At 38.4% G+C, this 25,666-nt stretch overlaps 1 protein-coding gene across 1 annotated transcript in view; it reads left to right on the plus strand.

Annotated features, from left to right (window-relative positions):
* The window catches only part of LOC136864196 (haloacid dehalogenase-like hydrolase domain-containing 5), a 188,197-nt gene that overhangs the window by 103,438 nt on the left and 59,093 nt on the right, over nt 1-25,666 (plus strand). The window contains exon 5 of the mRNA XM_067140871.2: nt 16,525-16,713. Coding sequence (XP_066996972.2) covers nt 16,525-16,713 — 189 coding nt within the window. The remainder of the gene's footprint in view (nt 1-16,524; nt 16,714-25,666) is intronic.

Here is a 25,666-nt window from a genome sequence, read left to right on the forward strand (position 1 = left end):
AGTATATGCCCTCACGGACTTTTTTGTAGAGCTTGAACAGCTCTACATTTCGTACGCTTACAGTTGGGGTCTATCGATGATGGTTCAGGTAGCATAAGAATTTTTCTAGAATACATTTTCATTTTGTTCAGTATCCATACCCTTTTCAGCTTCTAATTGCTTTTAATCTTCTGAAATATATCTTTCACTGTAAATCACGTGAAGTTTGCAAGAGACCTTCCACCTAAACGTTTATATTTCGTGAAGTTACTTGTGTCTCGTGGCATGTACGCGTACGTCAGTCATGTCTCTAGGCCATACAGCTAGTCTCACCGGAAACCGCACTTTGCTCCCATACAGTCGTCATTCCAGTACTACCTCTTGTTCAATGGACATAACTAATGAATAGCATCTCGCATGATAGTGCACATCGCTAAAGGAGCGCTTTCATTTAATGCGTTAACTTCGGACTGAGATTACTTGAAAACTGAAGAAGAGTATCTTATCGCAAATTTTCGTTACAACGGGATGTGCAATCGTAATTTATGTGAAATATATTCCTTAGAAGTGGACCTTTCCTTATGTTGGGGTTCGTTAGAAGGGGTTTAAATAACGGTGTGCTTATGGCACGTTAAAACGGGATCCTACTGTATATGCAATTAGAAGTTTCCAGGGACACATTCCCTCTCTTAGTGGAAGATAACCACCACCCTTCATTAAAATTAAATTTACCACTAAAAAGTGCTCAAGAGAATTTCAGGCTAAAAATGGAAACAAGATTTAATATTAGGAAAGCTAAATTGGAGAAGGTGTACACGGAATTGAGGGACACTGACTGGAATGAGCTATACAATACTATGGCAATAAATTTGGTAGTAAATACTTTTTACAGTCAACTGTACACGGTATTGCGGAGAAACGTTCCAGTGTGTAATTCACAGAGGCTTAATAAATACCCCTCCTGGTTCAGAAGATAAATTATTAGAGACTTAGAACAGAAAGATTTCCATAGAAAGCGTGAGGGCATCTCCCAAGTTAGTGATATGAATTTTAAGCAACTGAGAAGCAAAATTAGGGCAAATATTAAAGTAGCTTTGAGAGCCTCCGTGGCTGAGATGGCAGCACATCAGCCTCTCACCGCTGGATTCCGTGGTTCAAATCCCGGTCACTCAATGGGAGATTTGTGCTGGACAAAGCGGGGGCGGGACAGGATTTTCTTCGGGTACTCCGGTTTTCCCTGTCATCTTTCAATCCAGCAACACTCCATTCTCATTTCATAGCATCTGTCAGTCATTAATAAGTCACTTTGGGAGTGGCGCCCCCATCGTACTAATAGCCTATAAATATGATTCATTCATTACATCCCTGACCCGGTCAATGGCTGGAAAACAGGTTGTAGGTTTTCATTAAAGTAGCTTATAGAAAATATGTAACGACTGTCTAAGACACCATTACACATGATTGTAAAAAAAATTGTTCTTTTGTAAAAAGTAGGAAACGTAACTTAGGAAGTTGTAATAATATGTGGCACAATAATGAGGAGTTAAAGAGTGGTGAATCAGTTGTGGATGGGTTTGCTAGGTATTTCAGATCGGTCTATTCTCAACACACTGCTCTGTACGATATTCCCGCAGATAATACTAATGGCTCAAAAACATAACACATCGATAAAATAATGATGGAAGGCATTGACAGAGCATTGAGAAAATTAAAGCCAAAGTCATCTGCAGGTCCGGAGCAGATACCTCCATATATCTTAAAGGGGTGTGCAGAAATTCTCATGAAGCCATTACATTTTCTTTGTGATCTTGCTCTTAAAACACAGACTCTTCCTTATGTTTGGAAAAAGTCTCAGGTTTGCCCCATACTTAAATCAGGTGATCAGCTGTTAATTAAAAACTATCGACCAGTGTGTACCCTATCAGCTTGTGCAAAAATTTTCAAGTTTATTCTTCATGATAAGATTATCTAACACAATGGACCACTAATGGGATTGTAAATAAAGGGTACCGATCTCTGCACATGGTTATGAGGGTGTTTAGGGGTTGTAGTAAGGATGTAAAGGAGAGTGCATATAAGTCTCTGGTAAGACCCCAACTAGAGTATGGTTCCAGTGTATGGGACCCTCACCAGGATTACCTGATTCAAGAAAAAATCCAAAGAAAAGCAGCTCGATTTGTTCTGGGTGATTTCCGACAAAAGAGTAGCGTTACAAAAATGTTGCAATGTTTGGGTTGGGAAGAATTGAGAGAAAGAAGAAGAGCTGCTCGACTAAGTGGTATGTTCCGAGCTGTCAGCGGAGAGATGGCGTGGAATGACATTAGTAGACGAATAGGTTTGAATGGCGTCTATAAAAGTAGGAAAGATCACAATATGAAGATAAAGTTGGAATTCAAGAGGACAAACTGGGGCAAATATTCATTTATAGGAAGGGGAGTTAGGGATTGGAATAACTTACCAAGGGAGATGTTCAATAAATTTCCAATTTCTTTGAAATCATTTCGGAAAAGGCTAGGAAAGCAACAGATAGGGAGTCTGCCACCTGGGCGACTGCCCTAAATGCAGATCAGTATTGATTGATTGATTGATTGATTGATTGATTGATAATATCTGACTAGCAACATGGGTTTGTATCTAGGAGATCTACAGTTACAAATCTGGTGGATCTGTGTCTGGATATATCGAAACAATTAGATAATGGGGGCAAATGGATGTTGTTTTTACAGATTTTGAAAAGGCATTTGACAGCGTGGATCATGATACATTGTTAAATAAATTGAGTAGATTTGGCTTCTCGCGAGATATGCTCAAATTTTTTAGTACTTATCTATCTAATAGATAACAATATGTTCGTTATCTTGGAAATTCCTGTATGGTATACGATGTAAATTCGGGAATCGTTCAGGGTTCGAACCTGGGCTCAATTATGTTCGTGAGATTCATAAATGATTTGCCTAAATATGTAAAAAATTCCAAGTGTCTCCTTTATGCCGATGACTTCAATTTGTTCAGACCAGTTAGCTCAACACAAAACTGCCTCTTACTATGAAAAGACCTTGATGATATTCTGATGTGGAGTCAAATGAACAAATTAAAATTTAGCGTCTCAAAATGTGTAACAGTGTCACTCGCCTGGAAAAAGAATAAAGCTACTGTATCTTTCCATACAAGCTGGGTACAAACGCCCTGCAGGAAGTTGACCGAGTCAGTGACCATGGCTTCCGGCTTGACAAGGGTCTTACTTTCACAGCTCATGTAAACAAGGTGACAGGTGAGGCCTGCCGGGCATTGGGATTTATCATATGGAACACAAAACTGTTCAGGAAGACGAATTCCATCATAGCACTCTATAATGCCTTTGTACGAACTAAATTGGAATATGCTAGCGTTGTACGGAATCCAAGGTTCGATAAATATATCAAGTTAACCCCGTAACTGGGGAATAGTTTCATAACATCAACCGGCCAGTGGGTAATTATTCAGCGCAATGCACACTTTTGGAATGGGTACAGTAGCATACGGCAGATGTAAATACAAAAACAAAAACAAACCCAATGGCACTACAGCCCTTGAAGGGTCTTGGCCTACCAAGCGACCGCTGCTCAGCCCGAAGGCCTGCAGATTACGAGGTGTCGTGTGGTCAGCACGACGAATCCTCTTGGTCGTTATTCTTGGCTTTCGAGAGTGGGGCCGCTATCTCACCGTCAGATAGCTCCTTGATTCTAATCACGTAGGCTGAGTGGACCTCGAACCAGCTCTTGGGTCCAGGTAAAAATCCCTGACCTGGCCGGGAATCGAACCTGGGGCCTCCGGGTAAGACCCTACACTACGGGCCGGCGTAGATGTAAATACTCAACAGAAAAATATATTTTTCTTGAATTATTTAAATTATGAGTGTTGTTGTTTGAGTCATCAGTCCATAGACTGGTTTGCTGCAGCTCTCCATGCCACCCTATCCTGTGCTAACCTTTTCATTTCTACGTAACTATTGCATCCTACATCTGCTCTGATCTGTTTGTCATATTCATACCTTGGTCTACCCCTACCGTTCTTACCACTTACACTTCCTTCTAAAACCAACTGAACAAGTTCTGGGTGTCTTAAGATGTGTCCTATCATTCTATCTCTTCTTCTCTTCAAATTTAGCCAAATCGATCTCCTCTCACCAATTCGATTCAGTATCTCTTCATTCGTGATTCGATCTATCCATCTCACCTTCAGCATTCTTCTGTAACACCACATTTCAAAAGCTTCTATTCTCTTTCTTTCTGAGCTAGTTATCGTCCATGTTTCACTTCCATACAATGCCACACTCCACACGAAAGTCTTCAAAAACATCTTTCTAATTCCGATATCAATGTTTGAAGTGAGCAAATTTCTTTTCTAATGAAAGCTTTTCCTTGCTTGTGCTAGTCTGCATTTTATGTCCTCCTCACTTCTGCCATCGTTAGTTATTTTACTACCCAAGTAACAATATTCATCTACTTCCGTTAAGACTTCGTTTCCTAATCTAATATTTCCTACATCACCTGCCTTCGTTCGACTGCACTCCATCACTTTTGTTTTGGACTTATTTATTTTCATCTTGTAGTCCTTACCCAAGACTTCATCCATACCATTCAGCAACTTCTTGAGATCTTCTGCAGTCTCAGATAAAATAACAATATCATCGGCAAATCTCAAGGTTTTGATTTCCTCCCCTTGGACTGTGATTCCCTTTCCAAATTTCTCTTTGATTTCCTTTACTGCCTGTTCTATGTAAACATTGAAAAGGTGAGGGGACAAACTGCAGCCTTGCCTCACTCCTTTCTGGATTGCTGCTTCTTTTTCAAAGCCCTCGATTCTTATCACTGCAGACTGATTTTTATACAGGTTGTAGATAATTCTTCGTTCTCGGTATCTGATCCCTATCATCTTCAGAATCATAAATAGCTTGTTCCAATCAACATTATCGAATGCCTTTTCTAGATCTACGAATGCCATGTACGTGGGCTTGTCCTTCTTGATTCGATCCTCTAAGATCAGACGTAAAGTCAGGATTGCTTCACGTGTTCCTACATTTCTTCTGAAGCCAAATTGATCTTCTCCCAACTCAGCTTCAACTTGTTTTTCCATTCTTCTGTAAATAATACGTGTTAAAATTTTGCAGGCATGAGATACTAAACTAATGGTGAGGTAGTTTTCACACCTGTCAGCACCGGCTTTCTTGGGAATAGGTATAACAACATTCTGCCGAAAATCGGATGGGACTTCTCCTGTCTCATACATCCTGCACACTAAATGAAATAACGTTACCATGCTGGTTTCTCCTAAGGCAGTCAGTAATTCAGAGGGAATATCATCAATTCCAGGTGCCTTGTTCCTATTTAGGTCACTCACAGCTCTGTCAAACTCTGACCTCAAAATTGGGTCTCCCATTTCATCAGCATCAACAACCTCTTCATGTTCCAGAACCAAATTATCTACATCGTTACCTTGATACAACTGTTGGATATGCTCCTGCCATCTTTCTGCTTTGTCTTCTTTCCCTAGAAGTGGCTTTCCATCTTAGCTCTTAATATTCATGCACCTAGATTTCCTTTCTCCAAAGGTTTCCTTGATTTTCCTGTATGCAGCATCTACCTTTCCCAGGACCATACAGCCTTCGACATCCTTGCACTTCTCCTTCAGCCATTCTTCCTTAGCTATCTTGCACTTTCTATCCACTTCATTCTTTAATCGCCTGTATGCTTTTCTGTCTTCTTCATTTCTAGCATTCTTGTATTTTCGTCGTTCATCAATCAGGTCTAGTATCTCCTGAGTTATCCACTGATTCTTAGTTGATCTTTTCTTCCTTCCTAACATTTCTTCAGCAGCCCTACTGACTTCATTTTTCATGACTCTCCACTCTTCCTCTATTGTGTTTCCTTCAGCCTTTTCATTTAGTCCTTGTGCAACATGTTCCTTGAGACAATCCCTCACACTCTTTTCTTTCAACTTGTCTAGATCCCATCTTTTTGCATTCTTTCCTTTCTTCAAGTTCTTCAACTTCAGATGGCATTTCATGACCAACAAGTTGTGGTCAGAGTCCACGTCTGTTCCTGGGAAAGTTTTGCAATCCAACACCTGGTTTCTGAATCTCTGCCTAATCATAATGAAGTCTATTTGATACCTTCCAGTGTCTCCAGGTCTCGTCCACGTATACAGCCGTCGTTTGTGGTGTTTGAACCAAGTATTTGCAAGGACTAAATTATGATCAGTGCAGAATTCAACCAGCTGACTTCCTCTTTCGTTCCTTTGTCCCAATCCAAATTCTCCTACTATACTACCTTCTCCTCCTTGGCCTACCACTGCATTCCAGTCTCCCATCACAATTAGATTCTCGTCACCTTTTACATATTGTATTAAATCTTCTATCTCCTCATATATTCTTTCAATTTCTTCATCATCCGCTGAACTAGTAGTCATATAGACCTGCACTATTGTGGTGGGCATTGGTTTGGTGTCTATCTTGACGACGATAATTCTTTCACTATGCTGGTCGTAGTAGCTTATGCGCTGCCCTATTTTCTTATTCATTATTAAACCAACTCCTGCATTTCCCCTGTTTGATTTCGTGTTGATAATTCGGTAGTCGCCTGACCAAAAATCCTGTTCTTCCTGCCAACGTACTTCACTTATACCAACTACATCTAACTTTAACCTATCCATCTCCCTTTTCAGATTCTCTAACCTACCACAACGATTCAAACTTCTAACATTCCACGCTCCGACTCGCAGAATGTCAGTATCCATCTTCCTGATGATCGCCCCCTCTCGTGTAGTCCCCACCCGGAGATCCGAATGGGGGACTAGTTTACCTCCGGAATATTTTACCCGGGAGGAAGCCATCATCAGTACATCATTCATACAGAGAGAGCTGCATGTCCTCGGGAGGTAGTTACGGCTGTAGTTTCCCGTTGCTTTCAGCCGTGTAGCAGTATCAACACAGCTAAGCCATGTTGAGTATTATTACAAGGCCGTATCAGTCAATCATCTAGACTGCCGCCCTTGCAACTACCGAAAGGCTGCTACCCCCCTTTCGATGAACCATTCGTTAGTCTGGTCTCTCAACAGATACCCATCCGATATGGTTGCACCTGCGGCTCGGCTATCTGCATCATTGGGACACGCAAGCCTCCCCACCGCGGCAAGGTCACATGGTTCGCAGAGGAGGAAATTCAATAGCATTATGTTATTGCCGTTTTTCTTGTAAACCCGTAAATATATACACAGTGTGTTCATACAAAAGTGAATTTAAAAAGTGTTCCTTTCATTATTATGATAAATTTTTTAAAGTTTTCAGATATGCATCAATAGGTTCTACATACTTTCTGATTCATAGGTCATTCAGAAATTGCGCACAGTGTGGTAAGTATGGAAGCAAGGGCAAGCACAAAGTGCCACGTCACATTCCTCACAGTAGTAGACATTTTCCCATCGCCTCTGGTTTGACAGGGACACAACACAAAGTTTTCTTGAGTGATTCCTACATCTGGTCCGCGGATTCTCAGATAATTCAACGTCTTTCCTAACCAAGCCATTATCACGTCACACGGAACAGTTTACCATCATATACAGACCAATTTACAAAAAGTTATCAGAACATGGACAATGGAGTTCGCAGAACAACTGTATCGTAGTAACAATAACAACATCAACAACTCGCAAATTTAGTTATTTCAGTGTACATATACACAAATAAATTCTTTACAAAGAATTTCGCGCGGACCGTACGAGGCAACACGAGACAGCTGTTGGACTGCCGCCTAGGCGCGAACTACCCGACTGGCGTGGGACCGGATAAAAATGAATAGGACAGCAATAATCACATCTAATATCAATGGAATTTGTTTAAAATTATGATAGTAGATGGCAGAAGTGATTAAGAATTGTCAGACGCCTATAGGAAGCTACGTAAGAACACATTTAGAAGTACAAGAACGCCTAGAAGCGTCAAACCCAATACTCGTGTGACAGCTCTTGACGCCTTTAGGTGTCAAACCCAGTTAAGGGGTTAATCGAAAGAGTGTAAAAACATTTTGTAAGATTCCTACATCACCAAACACATGGCTTGTACCCATTTATGGTGCCATACAAAAATTTACTAACCAGTGTCGGAATGACCAGCCTTGAAAATTAGAGAAAATTAATCGATGCCAAGTACCTGCATAACTTACCAAACAATAAAATAGATAATATGACTTTACTGTTATTATTGAATTTTCGCTTACCTTGCGTGCACTCAAGAGAACGCAGCACGTTTAGGACTGAAAGAGCTCTGACCACTGCCCACAACCATTCACCACTCTACAGGTTATGTAATACGTATAATGAAGCAGTTAACATAGACAATAACTTGGACATTGACATGTCAATATCCAAATTCATAAAACGCTTTGGTGCTACACTGCCACAACACTAAGAATTAACATCCCACTGAAAGCTGTCAAAAAGTTATTGTAGGTACTGAATAATTTTGTTATAAGAAGTTTGTTCTTAGTTATTAAAATCTAAGACTGGTATCAGTATAATTCAATAATTTAGTTATTAAAAATTGTATTTTTAGTTATTAAGATCAAAGACTTGTGTCAATGTAATTGAATGAATAATTTAGTTATTAAGAATTGTATTTTTAATTATTAAGATCTAAGACTTGTATCAATGAATTGAATGAATAATTTAGTTATTATGAATTGTATTTTTAGTTATTAACTAGCAATTACCCATGGCTTCGCTCACACGGATTTCGTAATTTGATCAAAGTAATCGTTCCTCGGCATTGTACTAAGACATAATCTGAAAATTCGTAAAGTATAAGAACTCGCCCCAAAATTGAGTTTCATTTATCCCAGAAATTCTCTGTAAACCATGTTTGACCGGATGAGTTGGCCGTGCGTTTAGGAGCGCTCAGCTGTGAGCTCGCATCCGGGAGATAGTGGGTTCGAACCCCACTATCGGCAGCCCTGAAGATGGTTTTCCGTGATTTCCCATTTTCACACCAGGCAAATGGTGGGGCTGTACCTTCACTAAGGCTACGGCCGCTTCCTTCCCATTCCTAGGCCTTTCCTGTCCGATCATCGCCATAAGACCTATCTGTGTCGGTGCGATGTAAAACAAATTAAAAAAAACATGTTTGTGGTATTACCTTCTCGGGCTAAGACGACCATGCGACATAGAACTGTACGTGTGAGAAACAGTCTTCTCTCAAGTCGAAAAAATAAATACATGTTTAATATTTGAGATATACGTCAACTTCAATATGGAACCAAAATGAGAATAGTTACTTGTAAGTGGTATGTTCCGAGCTGTCAGTGGAGAGATGGCGTGGGAGGACATCAGTAGACGAATAAGTTTGAGTGGTGTCTTTAAAAGTAGGAAAGATCACAATATGAAGATAAAGTTGGAATTCAAGAGGACAAATTGGGGCAAATATTCGTTTATAGGAAGGGGAGTTAGGGATTGGAATAACTTACCAAGGGAAATGTTCAATAATTTTCCAATTTCTTTGCGATCATTTAAGAAAAGGCTAGGAAAGCAACAGATAGGGAATCTGCCACCTGGGCGACTGCCCTAAATGCAGATCAGTAGTGATTGATTGATTGATTGATTGATTGATTGATTGATTGATTGATTGATTGATTGATTGATTGATTGATTGATTGAAGATACAAAGACAATTTTAAATGAAAGTTAACGTGCTTTCTAAGACATCTGAGAACTTGAATGGCGAGTCTGGGTGAGTAGGGCAAACTCCCATGTGAAAATACAAGCCAATCATTAAATGTAAATAAAGGGGAACTGAAATCAAGAGTGCTTACCCCAAGGTAGCCCTTCTCGGGAGCGAAGATTCGCCGGCATGCGTCAAAACGCTGGACTGACGAGAGATCGAAAAGCCATGAAATCCTGCCTCGCTCACTTAAAAAGGGAAGTCTGGCCTTGGTGTGATTACCGAGTGACCAATCAGAACACAGGAGCTTGCCTATTGCCACCCAGATCCACCAATCATAACACTTTATCCAGTCGCAATGTTTTTGCAATATTCTCGAACATAGACAGACACTAATCCTGAACTTTCCATCTTCCAGAATTAGAAAGGACATGCTTCTAGAATTGACAATCGACTGGGGCCAACACACCCTGTTCTAAAAGTCTGCGTCACAACCTTTCTGGACTGTTCCAGCTATTACAGAACAATAGTTTACAATCTAGTAGTCACTTAAGTAGATAAAGGGAATACAAATAAACCTACAATAATATTTTACACCATATAGGTTAGGTAGCTAAATGGAATACGAAAAAAATATTCTACCACAACATTCCACATCATACAGTAAACATTCCTTAAAAAAAAGATTTACAAATAAAATATTCTACAACATTCCACATCACAAGGTAAATATTCCTTAAAAATGGACTCCGCATAGGTCTCATTGATGATTCCCCTCAAAAACGCAAGTCCTAATATTTGAATTCAGTATTTGAAGTCCACTCGAAACACAAGTTCTAAGAATTTAATATCCGACTATAAGTTTGAATTCACTGTTCAGAATTATGAATGAATGAATGAATGAATGCATGAATAAATGAATGAATGAATGAATGTTTCCTGACATGTAATGTAACTTGGAAAAGTACAAGTTCAAAACTGCACTACTTGAGATGCAAAGATAAGGTTCCTTAGTGACTGAAAATATTTTAGTCACCTTACATGACGAACTTTGTTGAGTTTAACTGACATTATCATGTCGTAGAACTTCCATTAGCCAACTGGCATGGCTTGGCTGTGGGATAATACTGTACCTAGGCTTGTCCCTGGATTCTTTTATATTGAATCTGCCATATGCGTCACGGAATTCAGCTATCGCTTCAATTTGCAAGAGTGACAAGCCCACTTACATGGTATTTGTAGGTCTAGAAAAGGCATTGAGTAATGTTGATTGGACCAAACTCTTTTGAGATTCTGAAGGTAATCGGGATCAGATACTGAGAAAGGAGAATTATCTACAATCTGTACAAAAATCAGTCTGCAGTGATAAGAATTGAAGGCTTTGAAAAAGAAGCAGCAGTTCAGAAAGGAGTGAGGCAAGGCTGCAGTTTGTCCCCTCTTCTTTTCAGTGTTTACATATTAAAGGCAATAAAGGGAATCAAAGAGGAATTTGGAAAGGGAATCAAAAGCCAAGGAGAGGAAATCATAATTTAGAGATTTGCCGATGATATTGATATTTTATCCTACTCTGCAGAATATCTGGAGAAATTGCTGAATGGTACGGACAGGGAGGAGTGAGGCAAGGCTGCAGTTTGTCCCCTCTCCTTTTCAATGTTTACATATTAAAGGTGATAAAGGGAATCAAAAGCCAAGGAGAGGAAATCAAAACTCGGAGATTTGCCAGTGATATTGATATTTTATCCTACTCTGCAGAAGATCTGGAGAAATTGCTGAATGGTACGGACAGAATCTTGGGGAAGTAGTTACAAGATTAAAATAAATAAGCCCAAAATAAAAGTACTTGTGTGCAGTTGAACAAGGTCAGGTGATGCAGGAAATATTAGATTAGGAAATAGGAAGTAGATGAGTATTGTTACTTACGTAATAAAATAACTAAGAATGGTAGAAGTAAGGAGGACATAAAATACAGACTAGGACAAGCAAGGAAGGCCTTTCTGAAGAAAAGAAATTTGCTTACGTCGAACATCTATATAGGAATTAGAAAGATGTTTTTGAAGACTTTCATCTGGAGCTGAACTGAATTGGTAAGAGGAGATCGATTTGGCTAAATTTGATGAGAAGAATAGATAGAATGATAGGACACATCTTAAGACACCCAGGACTTGTGCAGCTGGTTTTTGAGGGAAATGTAGGCGGTAAGAACAGTAGGTGTAGACCAAGGTACAAATATGATAAGCAGATTAGAGCAGATGTAGGATGTAGTGGTTATGTAGAAGTTAAAATATAGCACAGGATAGGGTGTCATGGAGGGATGCATCAAACCAGTCTGTGGACTCATGATTCAAAACAACCACCACAACAACAACATGAGTAAGGAACTGGAGTCAGAGGTAAGGCTTTTTGCGGACGATGTTATACTGTATAGAGTAACAAATAAGTTACAGGTTTGTGAGCGATTGCAAATAGCTCTCGACAAAGTTGTTAAAAATTGCTTACAATGGTAAGATGGTAAACAGGGTGGAAAGTCAGGTTGCAAGTTTCACAAAGAGGAAGTCATCTCAGTTGTAATTACTGTATTGATGGAATTACAGTAATTCATGTTCAGTCTTGATCGAGAGAATGGAGTGAGTGGATGTGCTGAGTGAGAGTGCTGAATATGGGTAATTCAGTAGATCAGTATAGGGCAGCTATAGGAAGATGGAATGGAGGAGTGAAATGCAAAAGAGCGATTGGAGAGAAGAAAAATGGACAGCAACTTGGAGTATTAACAACCTTCATGGTAGCAGCAGTGATAGTAGTTTTGTTGGAAATTGGTGCCATTGAGTTAAATCCGGGACCTGGTCCAGTGGGTGTAATTGGCTGGCAAGAATTTGAAATGATAAAGGAAGTGGTCAGTGAAGCATGCCAGGATGAGCAAACAAGGGATTTAATTAGGGAGCAGTCTAAGGAATCAAAAGACCTAAAACAGTGTGTCAAAGAAGAGTTGAATGTGATAAAAGAGAAAGTGGCTCAAAACACGTATGAAGTAGAATGACTGAATACCAAAGTCAGGGATTTAGAGGAGGAACTTAGCCAAGTAAAGTGGTCAGAGCTCAGGAGGAAAAACCTTTTCCTTAATGGTGTGCCAGAAGGTGACAACGAAAGTAAGGTTAAAATAGTACATAAAGTGGTAGACGTGATACAAAATAAAATGAAGATAAATTTTAGTGAGGTGGATATAGACAATATATATATAGAGAGAGTAGGGACAGTGAAGGGATGAGGCTGATCAAGGTTAAACTAATATCAACCCTGATGGCGGAAATAGTGATAAGAAACACCAGGAACCTAAAAGGGGAGAAAATTTGGGTGAGAAGGGACATGGACAGTGGTGCCATCAAGGAATAAAGTATTCTACATAGACATCTAGGGAAAGCCAGATATCAAGGACATAAGACCCACATTAAAGGACAGCACCTGATAGTGGGAGATGGTCGGTAGTGGCGGACCTGGTCAGCAGTGCAGCTACAGGAAATGGACACGAAACAGCAACATCAACATCAACAGAGTATGACATATGAGGCATGAGCAGAAGTGAGCAAGGCGATGTTGAGGAAGGTCAGTGATGACGTAGTTGGGAGTGAAACGGCAGAAGGAAGGGGAGTGAAGTCCAGTAGGAGGTTGGATATAGCTGTTAGCGGCGCACGTGGAAGCCGAGGTCATAGCACTTGAAGATAGCAGTACAGCAAGATGAGAAGAGCGATTGAGGCTATATATGAAAGAGTATATTGCAGTATTAGAGTAGATGATGGGATAGTGTGTGGACTGATAAGAGTCAAATATGGGGTTGAAACAGGGGTGTAAGTTATCACTGATTCTATTTTTGTCATTTATAAATGATATACTACAGGCTCATGGTGGAGAGAAGTGGGCTTGTCCAGTGTTAGGAAACCTAGTAATACCAGGCTTGATTTTTGCAGACGATGTTCTCCTGATGCTAACAGCTGGAGGTATGAAAGAGAAGTATAAATGAGGTGATCGAATTCTCTGGAAAATAGTCATTGAAAATTAACATTGGTAAGATGAAGGTGTTGATATGTATGAAGGGTGGAAAAAAGAGTGGCAAATGAGCAGTGGATGATAAAGGAAGGAAAAAATGGAGATATAGATGATGATGATGCTTGTTGTTTAAAGGGGCCTAACATCTAGGCCGTCAGCCCAAAAGTAATAGGCTATATATAAGTAGCAATGGGAAATGGACTTATCAAATAAGACAAGGGAAATGGAAAGGGCTGGCAGCACTTTCAGTAATAAAGATTTTAGAAAATAAGTTCCCTAATATAGACTTATAAGATCCAAAAAATGGTTTTTCAAGCTGTAGTAAAGAGCAGAATGTTATGGTGTTGTAATATGGGGAGTAGAGGAAGTGAGTAAAATGCTCAACCAAATAGTAAGTCAGTTTAGTAAAATTGTAATGGGACTGCCATACAGTACAGCAAATTGTGGTGCAAAATTGATGAGAATATTCAAGTAGACATTTTAAAGAGAATTATGAGGATCAAAAGAGGAGAGGGAGGTTCTGCTCCTGCAGAAGGCCAGAGGGACAGTATGTCTGGAGATATTGGTTAGGTAAGGTTAAAAGTATCTTGGAGAGTTTGGAATTTGGTAATTGTTGGGAGATAGACATGATAAGGAGAGAGGCAACAATATGGAAGAGAATCGTCCGAAGGGTCAAGGATATGCAAAGACAGTTGTTGGAGTCTGAGTGCAGGAGCAAGGCGACCCTCTCGGTATTTAATATGATAAACAAAGAAACAAATGTAAGGATAAGTAATGTAAACATAAGAGAAAGATGAGGGCTGATATGGTGGATGATGGGAACTTACAAAAACAAGGGAAAAGGACAATGCAAGATGTGTGTTTTGTAGGGAAATGAGAGAAGAATTTCATCTCCTTAATATATGTAAAGCAACATGGCAGGTTCGATCCAGGCTCAGTCCAGTGTTATTTGAAGGTGCTCAAATAAGTCAGCCCCGTGTCAATCGATGTACTGGCACGTAAAATATCTCCTGCGGGACTAAATTCCGGCACCTCGGGGTTTCCAAAACCATAAAAGCATAGTTAGTGGGATGTGAAGCAAATAACATTATTATTATTAAAGTATGTAAAGAAACTATAGCGATCAGAAGAAAACTTTTGAGTACCGTAATAGTAAACCATAATATTAAGTCAGAAAGAAAACGATCATAAAATTATAAGATTAATGAAGAATGAATGGAATAACCCTAGTAATGTAAGCAAGTACTTAGTTGTAGTTAGAAATATGTATATACGAAAGATACAGGAAAGGAGTAGTTATGGTAGTGTAAGGAAGGAGGGTGATTGTAGTGGTAAGTGGTAAAAGCTATATGCACAATTACTCAGGCACTGAGAGATACAGGGTTGTACCCACTGATGGCAGTAATCCGCAGCTGGTGGAGTAGGCTGTTGTGGGTGCATGGGCGCTCTTAGCTAATATAGCAGTTATATGAGTTGGGAAACCTGCTGAGATAAGGGCATGAGGTCACAGCGTGATCCCCTCCGCTCTGGAAATTCTTGGCGGGGAGAGATAGGAGGCTCGCCCCCTGGTTGGTGGTTATCATGACTGTACGGTGGAGTTGTCCTATGTGCCCATGCAGGCACTTGTACAAAAGAATATTCTAAGTAGACTTACATTCCAGATATCACAGGGTCTATTAATTGTAGGAAACTCTGTATAGACTTCTGGAAATAAATGTTCAATATTCAGTAATTCATGGGGATCACTGTAAGTACCTACGTGTTAACATACCGGTAAGTAAAGATCTTTATTGTGGTAATCACATAAACAGGATCTCTTCATATAGTTGCAAGGGTATTTAGGGGTTGTAGTGAGGATGTAAACAAGAGGGCATGCAAGTCACTGGTGAGACCCCAGTAAGAGTATGGTTCTACTGAGCTCGATAGTTGCAGTCGCTTAAGTGTGACCAGTATCCAGTATTCGGGAGATAGTGGGTTTGAACCCCACTGTCGGCAGCCCTGTAGATGGTTTTCCGTGGTTTCCCATTTTCACACCGGGCACATCCTGGGGCTGTACCTTAATTAAGGCCAGGGCCGCTTCCTTCCCAATCCTAGCCCTTTCCTGTCCCATCGTCGCCATAAGACCTATCTGTGTCGATGCGACGTAAAGCCAATAGAAAAAAAAGTATGGTTCTAATGTATGGGACCCTCACCAGAAATGCTTGATACATGAACTGGAAAAGGTTCATAGGAAAGCAGTGCAATTTGTTCTGGGTGACTTCCAACAAAGGAGTAGTGTTACGAAAATGTTGCAAATATTGGGCTGGGAAGGTTTGGAAGTAAGGAGACAATTGGCTTGAATAAGCAGGATGTTTCGAGCTGTCAGCAGAGAGGTGGCTTGAAATGACAATTAGTAGATGAAGTAGTGGAGTTTTTAAAAGTAGGAAAGATCACAATATGAAGTTAAAGTTTGAATTTAAGAGGACAAATAGGGGCAAATATTTGTTTATAGAAAGTAGAATTAGGGATTGGAAGAATTTACCAAGGAAGATGTTCGATAAATTTTCCACGTCTTTGAAATTACTTAAGAAAAGATTAGGTAAACAACTGATAGGTAATATGCCACCTGGGCAGCAGCCTTAAATACAGATCAGTGGTGATTGATTGATTGATTGATTGATTGATTGATTGATTGATTGATTGATTGATTGATTGATTGATTGATTGATTGATTGGTTGCCAGAGAAGGGAACATGCTTTCAACTAAGTTTATTGAATGCTATATTATATTTTATGAAGCTCTATGTACGTCATATATTTCTTTTTCTTTTCTTTCATAGGTTTGGCCATGGTGCATTCCTGCTATGCTTAGAAACATTGTACAAGAAGATAACTGGTTTGAATCTCATCTACACTGCTTTGATTGGAAAACCTAGTGAAATCACATATCATCATGCTCATCGTATGGTGCTTGCTCATGCACAGGACATTGGTATATTCAACAGCTTGAAGAGATTATACGCAATTGGGTATGTTCATGACATTCTGCCAGTAGTTTATAATTTGGTATGTGTTTGTGCTGTGTTATCAGTTCGTATACATTGTTTGAATTTATACACGTACTGTAGTGACAATCTAAACCAGAGATCATATCATCATTGTGCCTGTAAAATAAAAAATAACACTATTTCACTGCAATGCATTGGAGAAATACTGTCCTGCAGCACATATCTCATTACGAATGAGAATTCTTTTAGTAACGTTGAACGGTATTGAACCTTGGAGGACAAATCCTTACCAACCAAAATTCTAAGCAGAAATATGTGGTTTTCGCAGTTGCAAAGATATATATATGGCTTGTTTACAAGTCATAACACTCAGTGTTGCCTACTTGAGTTTGTTTAACAACTTAGGCTCTTCAGTTGGTCAATGTATGTGACACTCTCCAGGAAACCATACCTTAAGTCGCATGACAAAATTTTACGCTATGAAGGAAAAAAGCAGGAAGGGCGATAAATATTGGTTTTTAGATTTGAGCGCAATCTGTTAAGCCTGATCCTTGAACTACATGATGAAAGAAGTGACATTTATGTGACCCTACGGAAAAGTCTTCAAATAACCTTGGAAACAAGCTGTGCAGTCTAACAAAACCATACCTTAAGTCGCAATGGGAATTTAACATTGGCGACTTATGGTATGGTTTCGTAAATTAAGTTCCTGCGTTGTCTTCTTGTACCGAAATATGAAATAAACAGCTTGTGCATCAAGATAATGCATAGTTACAATTATTATAGACATTTACTTGGCTGCGTATTTTATAAACTGTTAATTTTAACTAAGGTGGACTGCTTGCACAATAGCCCAGTTATAGGTGCTGTGATTTGTTTCTTAATGCTGTGAAGTACGTTGCACAAAATAAAAATAACATTACCATGTGAAAAGGTATGTCAGATTTACATGAATAAATAACTACTTCTTTTCTGCCAGTGGGTTATACAAATGTTTTTTTGTGACTGTACTTTTGATCTCATGAAAAGGAAGTACCACGTGACAGATATTGTCTCGGCCATTTAAAGTAGCACCGCTGAGTCAAAACTTAACAAAGCTGTTATCATGAGAAAAGAAACTGCCAAGCTGTTAATAAATATGTATGACTGGCAACATGTTGAAAAAGAGTTCCTTAGATCACATCTTTCAGTCATTTTATTGTGAAAAGGAATATACCCAGGGTCATTATTTGGCAACAAAATTTGGACTGTCCAACTGTAATTGTGAAGATTTGTGAGGCAGATAATCGTCCCTCATAACATACCTAAGAATTTGGAAGTAAAAGGTATGTCTGCAGAAAGGACAAAATATCTGTTCTACAACATTTGAGAATACTGCACAGCAGAAACGTGGGATTCATTTTGCCAACAGCCAGGTGACGCTAATGCTGCTGAACCTGGGCCAAATAGCGAGACAGATTGATTTTGCAAAAGAACATTCCGGAAAAATGCGCAACAATTCAGTTTTGTTATTATAGGACGCAAGATAAACTAGTAATGTAAATCCTTAATCATTAATTGGATATCAACTGTGTGTAGTTTCAGAACGATCTTTTAAAATATCCACATTATTATTATTATTATTATTATTATTATTATTATTATTATTATTATTATTATTATTATCATAGTGATTACTTGGATTTGATTATTTGGACTTGGAAGATGGTGAGGAATTGTATACGTTTGTGTTAATTTGGTATGTAATGTATTTATTCATTTGTTTTTGTCTCTCCTTGGTATGTGAATTTTGGAATTGTTTGATTTTCATATGGCTTCAAGATTGTTTCTTTGTCGTGGGTAAGATTAAAGCAAACACCCTGTAGTACACGCGTCAGATCGGCGTGGGATATTTCCGGTTTTGGAAAGTTGCATCAATTTTGTAACTTCTCGATGCTTCTCAAATGTTCTTGGTCAGCACTAATTTCTGAGCTCTGATTGGAGAAAATAAATGTAAATGCGATTGGTAGGTGAAGGAAAAAGATCGGACGCTCATTGGCGGTTGTAAGGTTTCCTAATTTCCGGAGAGAAGCGTTTCGCTAGAGCCTTGCTCTTCCAAGGCGTCTTTCCTGTTTGACCAGTGAAGGGAAAGGTTGCCTTCAAGGTAACGGGTCTTCTTGGCCCCTCCACCAGGTAAGCATTTGATTGTTTTTCACCTTTCAGCTATTTATTTTCATTCTGTAACCTCCAAATAAGTAAGGTTACAAGTTATAGGTAATAATAATAATAATAATAATAATAATAATAATAATAATAATAATAATAATAATAATAATAATAATAATAATAATAATAATAATATTTGCTACCACTGTGCAAACACATCGTTACACAGAAACACATTTTGACGGAAGGAGTAATAATAATAAATTGCACGAAATAAAAATCATAACAAACAGGTTAACAAACATGATGGCTAAGAAAGGATAGTGTGGAAGGTGGCTGGGAACCATATCCAGGCGGTGGAAGGTATTGGCATTACTGAAGAAGCAAGTCAGTGATGATTCAAAATTAATATACAGTTTACTTAAAATTAAATTGAAATGAAAGCTTGTAACGGTTCAAATCCCGTTACAAGATAATATCTGTATTTTATTATTATTATTGCATCTGTGATGATATTATTATTATTATTATTATTATTATTATTATTATTATTATTATGTCCGTATTATTATTTTATCTGTGAGATTATTATTATTTTGTTATAATTATTATTCAATTCCATTATGCAATGGTTGTCGCTTGCGTATTTGTAATTGAGTGTATGCATATATACGTATATGTTGATTAACATTAAATACCTGTACAGTGAGAGTTTCGATATGTCAGATGTTGGATATGGCATCGTTACATTGTGCAGTAATGCTGGCGATTCTGCCAAGTCATCGCTACGTCATGGCTACGTCATCGTGAGCTTTTAGCAATTCGCTCAGAGACTCAGCCGCCCCAGGGGATTTCACCATTACATGCAACGGTTTGAGGCGTTGTGGGAGTATGTCATTGTTATTTCTGGAGATTACGTAGCTGTGTCAACCAAGTCTATAAAAGGTGGATGCATATTGTAGCGTCAGTCATTATTTAAACGGAAGCTGTACAGTGAAGAAGCCAAAATGGATAAGTGAACAGTCATTATTTAAACGGAAGCTGTACAGTGAAGAAGCCAAAATGGATAAGTGAACAGTCATTAGTTAAACGGAAACTGAACAGTGAAGAAGTCTACTAGATGAAGAGGCCTCAGTCGGTCAGTCAACGAGTGTGAACGAGAGATGGAGAAGACACAGTGAGCCATTAATCATTGGTCATTGAGAGAGTGAGGCCATAGTTTGGTCGGTCACTTAGTTGAAGACACGGACGCAAGGGCTTACCATGGAGTCAGAGAGGGATACCACCTGCTATGAGGTAATACCATATTGACTTACAAAGAAGTCAGATGATGTGGAGAAGAAGCAGTCACAAGGATGTATCACCAAGTTAGGCGTGACACATCTACAGTAAACACCAGATCAAAGGAATATGTCGTAATTACACTCAAAGTGTTGAAGGTACAGTCAAGTGAATCAGTGAGGGAAATATTTCGTATAAATTGTTAAATGTCCGGTCAAGAAGAATTCAAATTCATGCCTAGTTTCTTTCAGTTGCAATGTCATAATTTCATATTCTCATCTGTTTTATCGCAACAAGACTCACTATTTTTTATATATTATTTAAAGAATATATTTTGTTCTATCAAACGAATTCATAGTTTTATTTCAATGACAGTAAAATATTTTAACCTCAAAATTAATGGGGAAACCGAACGCCAGTCTCCTTTTCCCAGAACTTATATGGTATGTTGTCAAAAGTAAGCTTATTACCCCACACCCTGTTAGTTATTAGTATTAAATATTTCAAGCTCAAATGATCCACAAAGGTACACTTTTTAAGAAACGGAAATAAACCCTAATTACAATGATTACCCAGAAGGTTCAAATTCAGTGATACTACTTTATACAACTTTAGGTCAGAAAATTTCACACATGGCGTAATGTTTAAATTACATAAAACTGTCAGAAGGAATAAAATTTAGGTAGAAGGCTATTCATAGAAAATACATTTAAGATAATTACCCTAGTGTAGCGCACTTTTAGTAGGCAGCCTCTTCAAAATCACTTCTGAGGTAGGTACCTGTCCTAAAGGTGTATACATCTAGGATGATGCAGAACTAAGAAACAGCCCCAAGGGAAATTAATAGATTATAATTACATTGAAAGGCGTTGAACATAATTTACGAAAACGACGAAATGAGAACTGTCTCTTGGAAGCTGAAGGAAAACACGGGTAAGCTCCGGTGAGAGAATTTAAATGAAACACTACATTTGAAAATAAATCGCTGAAAGGTGAAAAACAATTAAGTGCTTACCTGGTGGAGGGGCCAAGAAGACCCGTTACCTTGAAGGCAACCTTTCCCTTCACTGGTCAAACAGAAAAGACGCCTTGGAAGAGCAAGACTCTAGCGAAACGCTTCTCTCCGGAAATTAGGAAACCTTACAACAGCCAATGAGCGTCTGATCTTTTTCCTTCACCTACCCATCACATTTACATTTATTTTCTCCAATTAGAGCTCAGAAATTAGTGCTGACCAAGAACATTTGAGAAGCATCGAGAAGTTACGAAATTGATGCAACTTTACGAAACCGGAAATATCCCACGCCGATCTGACGCGTGTACTACAGGGTGTTTGCTTTAATCTTACCCATGACAAAGAAACAATCTTGATGCCATACGAAAATCAAACAATTCCAAAATTCACATACCGAGGAGAGACAAAAACAAATGAATAAATACATTACATACCAAATTAACACAAACAAATACAATTCCTCACCATCTTCCAAGTCCAAATAATCAAATCCAAGTAATCACTACAATTAGCATTACTGCTAATGTTATAATTATTGTATCCTTATCTTATTTGTACATCTTAAGGCAGAATTTCTGCATATATGAGTTCTGCAACACTAAAACTTCATTTTTTACTTTTTTCAAATTTTGAGTATATTTACATATAAAATTTCCAGAGAACAAAACTTCTAAATATGTATGAAAATTATTTTAATACGCAAAGCTGATATTCCTTTATCCTGTGAACCAGTCAGATTTTCTTAACTCCGTAATTTATTATCGGAGTACTATACCCCATTTTCCAATCGATTTTCTTGAATTCAATAAATTCTGTCTTACGATTTCAAAGCTAAATAAAGTGATCAGTGTTTAAGCTAGAGACTTCCGGTTTTCACGAAAATGATTGCAAATTTATCTACTATCACAATCCCACTGTCAACAGCCCTGCAGATGGTTTTCCATGGTTTCCCATTTACACACCGGGCAAATGCTGGGGCTGAACCTTAATTAAGGCCACGACTGTTTCCTTCCAACTCCTAGGCCTTTCCTATCCCATTGTCGCCATAAGACCTATCTGTGTCGGTGCGACGTAAAGCCACTAGCAAATGAAATTAAATGGCGTATGGCTTTTAGTGCCGGGAGTGTCCGAGGACAGGTTCGGCTCGCCAGATTCAGGTCTTTCGATGTGACGCCCGTAGTTGACCTGCGCGTCGTGATGAGGATGAAATGATGATTAAGACGACACGTACACCCAGCCCCTGTGCCAGTGAAATTAACCAATTAAGGTTTAAATTCCCGACCCTGCCGGGAATCGAATCCTGGACCCCTGTGACCAAAGGCCAGCATACTAACCATTTAGCCATGGAGCCGGACGCCACTAACAAAAAAACAATATCACAATAAGAAAATAACCAAAAATGCAATTTTCCGACTTAATTTATGATTTCCTGGAGAGCGTGTCTCTCTCTCTCTCTCTCTCTCTCTCTCTCGCTCTCTCTCTCTCTCTCTCAGGGAGAGCCCCGTATGCATTGGAATTAACCAGCAAAAATCAAAATCTCCGACCTGGCCGTGAATGAAACCCGGGACCCCTTGGACCAAAGGCCAGCAATCTAACTGTTTAGACATGGAGCTCCTTATCTCCATCATTTTCTTTGCACACAATTTATATACCATTTGCAAGTTTGAAAATACCTTTAATCTACAGAATCTTCTTTGCACACATTTTTCTCATCATTCTGCAAGACTCTAATTTACACTTGTGGTAGAACTCCACTCCAGCAGTCCCCAGACACTAAATTTTAACAGACGTTTTTAAAATATACCATGTTTTAATGTGTTTAATGTACTATATTTTTTAGTGACCTATGATGTGGGAAGAATTTGGGAAAATGGGAGGGAAGTTCTGCTGCACACTGCATTCATTCTTCAATCCTCTTGTAGTTCTTGTGTTGATTAAGTTGTATTAGGTGAATATCGAGAATGTTCTATGGCTGATATACTTTGTATTGGTATGTTATAAGAACTCTTGTCATTAAAATTTGAAAATTGAGTACCGTGCAATTCAACTGTTGATGTAGTCAGGTAAGATTTATATATACAGCAAGATAGGGTTTAATTTTAGAGCAGTTGGTGGTGACACCTCTCTCGTCTATGCACGTTATATGGTTGTTATCTGTAAAGAAAAGCTAATATGAGTATAGCGTATGTATGAAGGAATGCCTGGATGTATGTGTGAAATGAAAAGAGTACTTACTGTTGTTGCTATGGAAGTTGTGTGGCATATATATTTTAATGTGTTTATGTACTCATGTCCATGCTCAATCAATAGGTTTTAGTTTAACACCATCACCACTTTTAATCAGAGATATTTTAACGCAACATACTGCAATATATTTTACTTCCATTTTTCATTAGACATCCGGATGCTCTAACGTAACATCTTTGTAATTTTGTCCAATGACTGTAAATTTGTGTGCTAGCTGATGATGGCCAAGATAGGCCGAAACCGGTACTAGTACAATAATTCATTCACAATAAATGTATTGATCGGTGGAACATTTTTCTTGTCTATTACATTGAATCCAATCAATACGGAAATGAAACTTATAAATAATAATATCTCGTGGTTGACCTGTGAGAGGGGAAAATGAAGGGGAAGGTAGGGGTGATGTTGTAGGGAGTGAAACTAACAGGAGGGAGACGTACAAAATGTTTATCTGGGCTCTGTTTGGAAACGTTTCTTCGTAAATCCAGAAAGGAAAGCTCTTCCAATAGTATATATGTTTTCAGTAATCTCATTTATATTCAGATTAGGATTCTGTTTTTGGTCATCTCAATATTAATGATTTCCCGGATGTTCATTTATTTGCCTTAGTTCAGAGTGCATAGGATGGTAAAAGTCTTTTTGTATTGTAGTGAAACTATGATTATGCCTGGCCATATAAAAGCCTATGGCTGAATATCTATTGTACTTCTCCGCATTATATGTTCTTCGTATCTTACTGAAAAATTTGTCCCTGTATGACTGATATAAGAAGTATGGCAATCTGCGCCTTTGAGCCTATATATCCCTGAATTTAAAAAATCTATTACTTGCAACACTGTGGTGATTGAAGAGTAGTCGTCATTTTCTATTATCATCATCATTATTATTATTATTATTATTATTATTATTATTATTATTATTATTATTATTAAAAAAAGCTATGTTAAAATTGAGTCTCTTGAAAATATTTGTAATTCGGTATACATTTCTGTTCTAGGTAAAGGTAGCAAAGTTGTTCTTGTTATTTTGTTCTCTTTTAAGCTGTGTTTGAGGTTTATATTTTATTTTATTTATTAACCTATCAATGTAATTTTTTGTGTACCCATTACTTATTGCTATTCTGTAGATGAGGTTGATTTCTTTATAAAAGTCTTCTTAGATAAGAGGATATTACAGGCTCTATTCAGCATGCTTAGAAAACAGTTTATTTTATGTGCTTCGGGGTGGTGTAAGTCTTTTTGTATGGTATTTAAAGTTTGAGATGGTTTTCTGATGGATTTTATTTTTTTCCTTTCATTAGTCAAATCTAAAAAATTAAGTTTGATATTATTTTCAGTCCCTAATGTACATTTTACAAAAGGGCCTAAACTGTTGATTTGATCTAATAATTTGGCAGTACTGTTGATTTGTTCATCTATAATTACAAATATATCACTAGTAAACCTCAGCCAGATGATGATACCTTGGCCATTGTTGAGAATCTTATGCTTTTCCAAATAGTCCACATAAATTTTGGCTAGGATGCCTGAAGCTGGGGCCCTCATTGGGAGACCTTTTTGTTGATATACCGTATTTACACAAGTATAAAGTCGAGAATATTCCACCTAATCAATACTTTATTATATGATAATGATAACCTATAACCTGTTTTCCAGTCATTGACCAGGTCAGGGATGTAATGAATGAAGCAGATATAGGCTATTATTACGATGGGGTCGCCACTCCCAAAGTGATTTATTAATGAATGATAGATGCTATGAAATGAGAATGGAGAGTGTTGCTGGAATGAAAGATGACGGGGAAAACCGGAGTACCCGGAGAAAAACCTGTCCCGCCTTCGCATTGTACAGCACAAATCTCACATGGAGTGACCGGGATTTAAACCATGGTATCCAGCGGTGAGAGGCCGACGTGCTGCCTTCTGAGCCACGGAGGCTCATCAATACTTTATTATATAATGTGTCTAAAATATTTCAATCACATTAAAAACACAGTGCCGGTTTCGACCCATTATTAGGTCATCATCAGCTGCTTTATACTTGTGTATTCGAACTATCAATACGGACAATGAAGCTGATAGATTATAATACCGTATTTACTTGCGTAATTTTTTCCCCTCTCTGGTTTTTAGAACAAAAATTTGGAAAAAAAATTGATCGCATATTTTTCCTCCCTGCCGTTTTATGTACAGTTTTCACTGGTTGCGAGCCATGAACTTATCTCGTCTTCGTAATTCATGCCAATGTACGGAAATCTGGAGCTAGTTTGGAATATCCAGTTCATGGT

This window comes from Anabrus simplex, chromosome 2, assembly GCF_040414725.1.
Source record: "Anabrus simplex isolate iqAnaSimp1 chromosome 2, ASM4041472v1, whole genome shotgun sequence".
Classification (NCBI taxonomy): Eukaryota; Metazoa; Arthropoda; class Insecta; order Orthoptera; family Tettigoniidae; genus Anabrus; species Anabrus simplex.